The 11,275-nt window shown below is 32.8% G+C and overlaps 1 protein-coding gene across 2 annotated transcripts; it reads left to right on the plus strand.

The window, feature by feature from the left end:
- Positions 1-6,390: 6,390 nt before the first annotated feature.
- Positions 6,391-9,841, plus strand: LOC125192332 (reticulon-like protein B21). Of its 2 annotated transcripts, none has more exons than XM_048089873.1 (8): positions 6,391-7,248; positions 7,310-7,442; positions 7,511-7,585; positions 7,671-7,812; positions 7,879-7,948; positions 8,285-8,350; positions 8,730-8,852; positions 9,553-9,841. In XM_048089873.1, the coding sequence occupies exons 1-8, from the start codon at positions 6,567-6,569 to the stop codon at positions 9,723-9,725; spliced, it is 1,464 nt and encodes a 487-aa protein (XP_047945830.1). In that variant the 5' UTR covers positions 6,391-6,566; the 3' UTR covers positions 9,726-9,841. The 2 variants fall into 2 exon arrangements, with proteins under 2 accessions (XP_047945830.1, XP_047945831.1); XM_048089874.1 differs by having other exon boundaries at positions 7,340-7,442.
- Positions 9,842-11,275: the final 1,434 nt, after the last annotated feature.

Here is an 11,275-nt window from a genome sequence, read left to right on the forward strand (position 1 = left end):
TTGCTACAACGTACGAAAATTATGAGTGCTTATTTAAAGTTCCTATTTTAAATATCTATCCCCTCCATGGATGTATATAATTTAATATCTTTACTTTTTTCACTTGAAAAAATATCTTTGTTGAGTTGTTATTGGTGAATTTGTAATGAATTATCCAGATAGTATATTCTTAGTAATTCCCATAAATAATTTAATCAATCGAATTTTTTCCAAATTGATATAATGAATCAACCTAAATCCACTAAACTTTAGTTTGGTAGGTGTTAATCTTTGCTAGGGCAAACATCCATATTGAAGGCAAAGAACTAGACAGCATGCTTCATTGTCTCAAAAATCAGAGCCTTCTTCTTTTCTTTCTCCGTATCAAAAATTGATTTCAGGATGTAGGCCTTGTAGACTTTAATTAAATATGCAGTAAATATGGTGTACTTAAAAAATAAAATATACTAATATCAATTGAATTCAGATTATGCATAATGCAACATTTATTAGTTGTAATTAATCAAAGTGTGACACATACATTATCTACACGTGGGAAACGTATCGCTAGCACTTGACAATATCCGTCCTTGCAATATAGAGATTGAAGCTTAATGGTTGACAAATTTTTATTTCATTTTCATTCAAAGATTTGAGGAAAGAAAGTGTTGATGGGTTGGGGACCAATTGAAGCCCCTAGTAGAGAAATTGTAAGAGTATTGTTATAAATTTGTAGAAAATGGACGGTATTTGCACATGAAATGGGGCCCCAGCCTTTATAAAACGTGATGGAATTGATTGCAAAATAAAACATGGCGCCGAAGAGGGAATTCCGCCCCGCGATTGCCAGCGTCGTCGCCGTCGTCTCGAAGCGCCTGCCGCCTACGTTGAACTTCACTCTGTCCTTCTGAACTCCCATCGAATCAAATGGAAGAAGACTGTAGAAACGGTTTTGTGATGAAAAATCGATGATTTTTCAATCAAAGGGGGAAGGGAATACGAATTCAAAAATTTGAAAACTCGTTTAATCACGAGAGATCTTTAATTGAACATCGAATTGATTCTGGTAATAACGATCGCGCATAAACAGTTGGAGGAAAGCGCGTACTGGCATCAATCAGAGATGACGAATCGTTGGAAATCAAACATTTACTATTATATCCGATGATTTTAGGAAAACGCAATCAAAACATGATTGAAACTCAATCAGTTCCATCGCATTAACTGAGGAAGAAGGAGAAAAACGACCAGAAAACGAAAGATCTCGGGAAATCTGGGGGAAAATTTGGAGAGAGATGAGAATTTCTTTTGATTTCGAGGAACTTGGAAAAGAGAGGATTGAGGTGTAGAATTATGGGATTTGAACAAAAATAGTTTTTATAAAAATCAAATGATCTGAAAATGGTGGAGCACTAGTTTCTTCTTCTTTAGTTTGTGGCCGTTGGATCTTTGAGGACTGAATCAACGGTGTAGGGTACGAAGGGGTTACGTGAGTTTTGGTTAAGTCAATCAAGTCAGCTCTTATACAATTAGGTCGTTTATCATAAATACTTCACGCTTTATTAGGAAAATAAATTATTAGTATCTGCTATTTTTTTTAATTATGTCTATAGAATTTAATGCTACTATATAATACTCCATAGATTGAAGTTTACTTGAAGTTAGGGATTTGAGCTGACCGGTTGGCATTTAACGTAATATTTTGGAAATCTTTTTAATTTCTATTTCTACATTTATAGTAATACTAACTTATTATCTTTTTATATCTTATAACTCTGTTCAGCAAAATTGTGTGTTTCCAAATCATTAACGTGTGATACACACGTGTTTTGGCGAATTGGACAGTTCATGGAAAAATTGATGTAGCAAGACCCTTAATAAATTTTTGTATTAATCTTTTGTGTAGTGATTTGAATATTGTGTATTGTCACAAAACAGTACTCCCTTTACATTAAGCACAGTGTTATCCTGTTGATTTTCACACTTGTATGAATAAATTGTCATATAAGTGATTTATAAATAGTGAATTATAGTACTATGGAAAAAAGAAAAGTGTCATTCAATTTATTAGGTGTGACACAAACCTCTTAATTTGTTAACATGTTGATGGCACATCACATCTCCATGTTAAGAAGCCTTTCTATTAATGCTCAACTAAATAAACAAAAATAAAATTGTCAACTCTAATGCTGAGTAACCATCCTAGATATTATATACTCTATATTCAATCATTATTATTATTAATATTATCTAGAGTTTTAAAAGATCCAGGTACATATCTACTGTAACCTAGGTATTGAATCTTATAATCCATATACGTACCATTACATTTCAATGTACTTATTTTGTTTTACTACCGTGTCACATGGAATGTGATATTCCAACTCTTCTTAACCGCTAAAAATAGTAGTAATAGAAAATGGTTTAATTAATGATAGTTCCGGCACATAATTAAGAGATTGAGTTGGATGTAGAGAGGTGACACCATAAAGAGATAGAAATGATTAAACTTAAACTTGATGAAATCATCATAACCTAACTAACAAAAGCCTTATGTCTTAAGCTATTCTATAATCCAAGATGATAATGATGATATATACCTAAAACAATTTGGTTTGATGTCCCAAAGAGCTACTACTAATTTTAGTTAGTACGATATCAAATACAAAATGTGTAATATTTCCAACAATAGATGTTTGTACATCTTTCAAACAGAATTTCAAGATTTAAGATATAAAGCTAAAGGGAAAACTTTACTGTCTGCAACATAAATCAAAGGGTTCTAGAGTATTCATCGATGTCCACAACTTTGTTGAATTTAATAATGCTAATTGCTTCATAATTTTGTTACATAATCTAATCTGTGTTCCACTAAATTTAAATTTCAAACTGGTGTAGTGGGAGCAGATCCCAACTTAGGTAGCCCCACAAAAAATTGAATTTATAAAACAAGTTGTACAGAATTGACTTCGGCCGGCGATTTGCACAACAAATGAGATAATTAACTAATACCAGAAACCAAGGTTTTAAATTAATGAATCAATAATGATTTAACATTTGTTGCACTACACTAATTACTAGGTCCACAAACTCTGCTTAAAGATTGATGTTTGAATGAAAAAAATTAAAAATATCACTGATAGTATATCACGATAGAATTTAATTGCTATGCTAGCACAATGAATCATAGTCAACCCTTCTATAAAAGAAAGAGTCAGGTTCCCAAGTATATTATTCTAGTTTTCACATTTGTCTGACACCCATCAAGGAAAAAAAGAAGAAGAGAAATTAATAGGAGTATAAGCTAAGAGAAATTAATAGTGCTGCTAACTACTCTATCACATATTGATTTAGATGGTCATATGTGTTGTAATCTGGTTTGCTTTATATATCTTCCCTAGAGATACATTAAAATGACAACACTCTTAAAATGACACTGTAACACCACGCTAGACTGCAATATTATATATGCTAGACTGTAATAGTATAAACGCTAGACAGCAATCTACAACAATCTATAGATTGTTGTCTAGTGTATTGGATATTGCAGTCCGCGTCATCTTGCAGTTTAGAGTATTGGATATTGCAGTCTAGAGTATTGAATGTTGCAGTCCGCGTAAATTTACCCTTGCGAATTTTTTATGACTGCCACATGACAGCTGATTATTCGTCTATATGTACAAACGATTGGCTAGGAATGGTGGTATGATGTTATTTTAAGAGGGATTGTCATTTTAATGCATCCTATCTTCCCTATCCAGTAAAAGGAATATGCAATTATCTCCGAGCCAATTTTTTGTAATCTTATTTTGTCTTATAGCATAATTAACCTCAGCTATGATCCAGACCCTAAGTCCTCTCCACATTATCATTCCTAATTTTCTAGACCAAGTCATAACTCCTATAACCTTGTAGGTCCCATCTAGGCCTCAACTATTATTAAATTGCACTATTCACAATTATAAGGTATTTTACTCGTAAAATAGAAAGTGTTGGTCAATTAAAACACGAAAAATTCATTGTTCAGTCGAAAATAAAATATTACAAACCCTAGAAATAAAAAATTACAAATCCTATAAAATAAAATTACAAATCCTAGAAAATAAAAATTTCAAGTCCTAAAAATATTACAAGTCCTAAAGTGAGAAATTGGTGGAAAAATGTTGAACAAATGGTATATAAAAGGAAAAATTTTGAAAAAAAAATCAATTAGGGGTTCGAGTCCGGCCCGAACCCATAACCCTAGGCCGAACACCGACTAGGCCCGTCCCGGGAGACTCCAACGCCGGGTCGGACCACAACCAGGCCCGACCTCAGACTGCAGGCTAGTCCCCAGGCACGGCCCAGCCCCGTCCCCTCCATTCTCCAACGCGCAGGCTGCGGGGCGGGAGCCAAGTGTGGTCCGGCCCACCTGCGTTATTGATGCTCTTAGAAGCTTTTCTTTTTCTCTTTAAAGCGGCATATTTCAAAGTTTTTGTTGGCATCAGTGTTGTCAAAGATCATAATGAGAGATCTCTAAATAGAGAAGAAGATTATCAATGAGACACATACAACCATTACCCATACATAAAACACACTATACGGTAAGAGATCTTAAGACACATACAACCATTCAGGCATTCACCCATATATAAAATACACAATATAGTATGAGATCTTAAGACACATATAACCATTCACCCATACATAAAATACACTATACAGTATGAGATCTTAAGCGGAGAATTTGTTGTGGGTCAAAGTCGAAGGTGAGTGATGTAGGTATTGCACTAAGTGCAGAGGCAAAAATTGTCATGGAATTGGCTACAAGTCGAATGTAATGGAATTTTACAATCCTCGTACACTGACGGTGGGGTCGTCTTCCGCACCACAACCTTCACCTGACACTATTTAATACACCAAATGTGATTTGTGTAGGCTTACACTTTATAGTTTTTTTTTAAATGTGATTTAAATTATACGTTGAAAAGTTTCGCCTCAACCACGAGGGAATGGAGGGATTAACTACTTTAATAAAATAATCAAAGAAAAAATGTGAAAAATAAACTCGCACAAGCTGAACATATGTTTCGACTAATGCTACTTTAATTGATAATCAAACAAAATTTCAATTTTGAAGCTCAATAGTTATTTAAATCCAGTGAAAAAAAACGTCAACAATTGGGTTCGAGTTAATCCCATAGCGGCCTTATTATACACATAAAGGGCATGTTTGATAAGTTAGTAATACCAATATAGAGAATTATATATGGACATTTCTAATTGTTTGATGTCATAGTTAAGCTTAACTCAAAACCCAATACAAGACCAGGACCCTATCTAATCTTACCAAAATTATAACATTAACCTTGTTTATGTATCTCACCAATTTGTCAAGTTAAGCCATGTTATTTAATATACAATACAAATTTAGATAATTTCTTTTCTATCAAATAACAACAGAAAAAAATCATATCTTTGCATATCTTGACATAAAGTCCGTATTTGTTATCTTGTTTTACATATCTTCTCATATCCCATCTTTTTTATCAAACGAGTCCTAAACAGTTAGAAACAATGTTTAGCCTACTTGACTTGGGCCAACATTAATAAAATGGCCCACAGACACAATTAAGAATAAACGTCACAATATTAATAATTTTTGTTATTATTATTTCACATATGGACTATGTGGAAATAGCTTATTCTGTAAGTTTAGAAATTATAGTCACGATCTGGAAAATAAACGTTAAATATTTCTTCCGTATCATTATAGGAATCCTGATTGTCTATTTTATTTGTCCCACGTTAAAATTTTAATTTCATTTTGTTAGTTAACTAATCTTACTTTTACATTTGTTTATAAAACTAATACTACTCCTATATACAAATAAGACTCTCTTTTCACTATCTTTTTTGATAAAATTTCCTTCATATTTTTTTAAAAATATTAGATTCTGTATATATTAAAATAATTAATTAGTAAAAAAATTATTTGATCAAATTCTTATAATTCAACCAACTAAGAGTTACTGGTGCAAAAATCTTATTACATCTTTACAAATTATATTTTATCGACAATTTTTTTTAATTATTATTATTAATATCATTATTATATCAACAAATTATTAGACAGTAGCACATGAAATTTTTGTGTGCCTCGTAAAACGAAGAGTGGCAAATGAATATTAAATTATACATTCTATTTCATTCTCAATTTTCACCCCACCACTATATAGTCCTAATTTTATTTTATACAGAGAGACGGTGTCAAAAATTGAAATAATGTTTGACAACAGCCTTTTTGTTAGTAAATCCATGTCTAAATATTTACAAAAGTCGACTAAAAAATGAATAAATGTTATTTAATGAATTACTGAATATCCGAGGAGTAAATGAATAAGAATGTAGGAGAAGAACAAAATCATTAAAATCATGTAGCAGTAGACTTGTCGTCAATAAAAATTGATGGTTCTATTTCTTTGCGGAAAGGGAAAACACAAACGGGAATAATCTTTCATCTTTACAGCAGCTGAAATTTCTTGAGCTTGAAGCTACAATCCCATTCATGAGATATCTGGTTCAACAACACGAGGAGTAAAGAATCAATGGATTTAGGTGGCGGCGGCAGAAGAAGAGGCAGCGCCCCGAAAGCAGGCTCTGTTTGGGAGAGCAGAATGAAAATCGATCAAGTCAAAGGCGGCATCAAAGTTTTCAATGAGAATTCTGCACACACCACTCAAACTGCCGAGATTGAGATTTGCAGAGATGCAATTCCCAAACAGAGCCCTAACGGGAAGAGGAAAACTTGGAAATCCGAGAGTAATGATGCGAGTCCAGTTAAGATTGCGGGTCTGAGATCTGAAGTGAGCACGAATTTGGATGAGCAGATCAACGAATTGAAAAGCCCCGTTTCGATCAGGAAATCGAGTTTGAGGAAGGCGAAATCCGACTCTGTTGAGGTGAAACCTAGAGCGTCTGTTGTAGAGAAATCTGACAGAGAGAGCAAGCCGAGATCTGATGAGGATTGTGAGGAGATCAAGTCTGCTATTACGCCCGAAATCAATGGCGGAGATGAGCCAGATTTCGATGAAGATAAGGAAATTGAAGTTGAAAATGTAGAAAAGATTAAGCACAAGAAAATTGTGATTGAGGAGAAGAAATCGGTTGTGAGAAATCAAAAATCAATTGCCACAAAGCAGCCTCCTCCTGATGCAAATCATGCCCCATTTGATCCATTTCGAGATTCACAAAATTGTCCAAGAAGAAGCAGCAAACTACAAAGTTTTGGTGAGTTCATTGAAGCCAGTTGTTATTATCAATTATGTGTGTGTATTTTAATTGTTTGCAGTTAATATTTTTATTGGGTGGTTGAAATCAGTCCACCTAGTAATGTGGAGAGACATATCAAAATCTGCATTTGTTTTTGGGATTGGAACATTTGCTATCATATCATCTTCATACACAAAGGAGCTAAACATCAGGTTTAATTTGGATTTAATTAATTATTTTCTGATTAGGAGATGAAAAACTGACACCGAATTTTCTTCAGCTTCATCTCTGTGCTATCCTACTTGGGACTTGTGTACTTAGCTGCAATTTTCCTTTTCAGATCCCTTATTAGCAGGTAATTAGTAAAATACTTGACCTTAATTATTAGTAGCAATTAGTATATGGGAAAAAATGAAGGGTTTGGAATGAAAATGTGGCAGAGGATCAGAGAGTGGAAGTGAAGATTGTGTTATTGGTGAAGAGGAAGCAGTTTGGGTGATGAAAATGCTTCTGCCATTTATAAATGAGTTTCTTCTCAAATTGAGAGCCCTTTTCTCAGGCGACCCTTCCACCACGATGAAGGTATAATGTGTCTGTGAAATGAAATGAAATTCAGTCGAAAAATGACAAGCTTTGTCTCCTCTGCAGTTGGCACTTCTGCTGTTCATTTTGGCAAGGTGTGGAAGCTCCATTACTGTGTGGACAACGGCCAAATTAGGTCAGTTTTTTATTTTGAGATATTCTTTATTCTCTTTATTTCCTTCCTTTCCTGTTTTAGTACTCCATAATTTAAATAAAGAGCTTAGGTATCATTATTTTGAGATCACATGCAAAGTGATGTTGACATGTTTCTTTATAGCATATCAACAGCCCATTATGAATACTTTTTTGTGAGATCTATGATAGATTAGGTTATTATGATTGAGAGGATTCAAACTTAATTTTTTTTATGAATAATTGATACTACTAGTAGAAATTATGAGTCCATTATAAAAAATAAATGGGCATTGAATAATTAATTTGATTTATTTTATGGGTGTACGGGCTGGCGCAGGCTTTATTGGAGTATTTACAGTGCCTAAAATCTGCTCAGCGTACTCCTATCAGATTACTGCATACGGTAAAAACACATTATCTCTGAATTCTATGTACTGTAATTTATAACTACATATTCCCCTCATAATTTTTGGGAATTATAAATCTATGCATTACATTAAGGTGGATACACACGAATATATTCTTTTTGCTTTTTTGGATTGAGATACATAAAAAGAAAGATAATTTTTGGACCACATTGAAAATGTTTGGAGGTTTTAAACTTATTGTAATTATGTACTATAGAATAGTAGTAACAAATAATTAAAGGAGTTAAAAATTGAATGTGGTGGGTGGTGAATGGGACCACTTATTTATGATTAATTTCGTTAATCCACATTGAAGAAAGTCAGAAACCAAAATTAGTGGAAGAATTGAGTGTGTAAATATGATTGAACTTGAAGGTACATTTTGGATAAAACGATTTGGAGATGCATGGGCATCATGTTCTCACAAGAAAGCAGTGGGATTTGCCATCTTTGCTCTTGTGTGGAACTTATCCTCCCTCGTCGCCCGAATTTGGGCAGGTACTTATTCATTCCATTTTTCATTGTATTCATCTCTCTCATTTCAATAGCTTCAAGATCTGTCTGTGGTTGTTAAGAAGTAAGTAACTCCCTCCGTCTCTTCTTAATGACACGTTTATTTTCAACACGAAAATTAAAAAATAATGTTTAATGTATTGAGTAGATGGATAATGATATAATAAATGAATAGAAAATAAGTGTGTGAAAAAAAAGTAGAAAAGAGAAATGATTATACTAATGCATAACGGATGAATTATAATTTATACTGTAGTAATAGACTGAAGTCCACAAATTAATCACGTACATTCGCTCAAAAGCTTAATGTGTAAGATCAAAAAGTTTTTTTTGAACAAATGTATACAAGATTAACTTTGGATTTTAGTCTTTTTATAGGAGACCAGAGTAATTTAGTTGAGTCTTGAGACCTTATTTGTCCAAAAATAGAAGAGAATCATTAATTTTACGTACTAATAATATAAGTAAAAGAGAGACTATAAAGTAAGTGGACCAATAAGATATGGTAACTAGTGTGGACAAAAATTATGCTTGATTGCTTATTACTATTATGTACTCCATTAAGATATGGTAAATAGTGTGAACAAGAATTATGCTTGATTGCTTATTATTATGTACACCATTAAATTTGCAGTTACTCATAAAATGAAATATTCATCACTTCATCTTATGATTTGGTATACAGTATTCATGTTGTTTGTGGCGTTCAAGCACTATCAGCAGTCGTTGATCGAAGAGGGGTGGGCCCAAGACGAAGCCATCAACTGTCAAGATTCTTCTTGCCAAGGGTCGAACTCGACCCTAGTAAGTCATAGACCAACAATACAAAATACAGAAAAACTAAAAAAAGTGTATTGACATTATTTGAGTAATTTTCACTCTCAGAACAAACAAGAGCCTATCAATTGCCCGGTTATCAATACACAAAAATAATGTCGACAATTATGTTCATCATATGGATTGGGATTAAACTACTCCTCCGTCCCATAAATTTTACTCTCTGTCCCAAGGAAGATAACCCCTTCCTTGGGCAACACGAGAATTTATGTACCTTTATTTTGTGTATAAGTAGAAAGAGTAAAGTAAGAGAGAGAAATAAAGTAGAGATAAATGTGTTTTTATTTTTAGTAATGAGTCATCTTGATTGGGACAAACCGAAAAGAAAAGTGGGGCATCTTTGGTGGGACAGAGGGAGTATCACATTTTGATCGGGCACATGTTTTAAGAAATGTATTGAAAAGTGAGTTGAAAAACTTATGGGAATGTGAGTCATACTTTTATCTATTAGTTTTATAATAAAATGTGAGTGAAATGAGGTAATGGAATATGCGGTGTACAATAAAAAATGGTACTAAAAAGTAAAATGTGACAAATTTTGTGGAACGGACGTGTGACAAAATTTCAGGGACATAGGGAGTAGATCGTTAAACTGGAACATCGAGCCAAATAGAGGAGGTAGGAGTGATACTCTTTCTAGTATTAATTAAAACACAAATGAAAACACCAAACTTTTAATGTGGAGTACTCCCTATCTCTCGCGAGAGTATGCACTCTTTTTTTTAGTCCGTCCCTTAAGAGTATATACTTTCTAATTTTGTAACTATTTCCTCTTTAATCAGGTGTGATCAATTCTCAACTTACAATACTTTAATAATTTTGTCTTTCTAAATCCGTCTTATTTTATCAATCGTGAATTAAAATGTTGCTCAAATCAAAAGTGCATATTCACTAAAAATGCATATTTTTATGAGACATAAGGAAGTAATATTTTGTATACTAGGGTAATTTTCTGGCAACATGGTCGTAGCTTATTTGGGTTCAATATAGTACAAGTCACTGTTCTATGGTTCGGGGGGAGCAATATCCGTTTCAGCAATCATCGTATCTATTCCATATATCCGTACGCAACTGTTAGAAAGGAAAGAATTAATTACACACATCAAGGGCAGTGATGACACTAGAAATTTAAGTAAATCAGAGCTAAAAATTTTAAAAATTATAATAATAGTAGTAAAATATTTAATTTCACACATAAAAACATTACCATTTTAAGCATTAGATAATAATTGTACCAATTGTCATATCTTGAAATTTTAGAAAATTATTTTCACTATCAATTTTATATACTCTATCGACCAATGACAAATCTGTATTAATAAGTTTTACAAATACTCTTGCATCTTAGTAATTTTAACAATTTTTGGAACTAAGGTAGTTTTCATTATTTTGGAATAATTAAATAGTTTGAGATCGATTTGATTTTAATTATTAAGGGTGGAATTAAGTTATAGGATAAAAATTAAACAAATTAAAGATAATAAATTAAATTTATAGAGACAATATCCAATACTCGTGGATAAATAGATGGTATCTTTAGCATATATACAAAATTAGTTTTGTACCCTATT

The sequence above is a fragment of the Salvia hispanica genome, chromosome 6 (genome assembly GCF_023119035.1).
Source record: "Salvia hispanica cultivar TCC Black 2014 chromosome 6, UniMelb_Shisp_WGS_1.0, whole genome shotgun sequence".
Taxonomy (NCBI): Eukaryota; Viridiplantae; Streptophyta; class Magnoliopsida; order Lamiales; family Lamiaceae; genus Salvia; species Salvia hispanica.

Coding starts and splice junctions, on each gene's coding strand:
- LOC125192332 (XM_048089873.1), top strand. CDS start 6,567: ATGGATTTAGGTGGCGGCGGCAGAAGAAGAGGCAGCGCCCCGAAAGCA. Junction 7,249..7,309: donor CAGCAAACTACAAAGTTTTG/GTGAGTTCATTG, acceptor AATTGTTTGCAG/TTAATATTTTTATTGGGTGG. Junction 8,853..9,552: donor CGTCGCCCGAATTTGGGCAG/GTACTTATTCAT, acceptor TTTGGTATACAG/TATTCATGTTGTTTGTGGCG.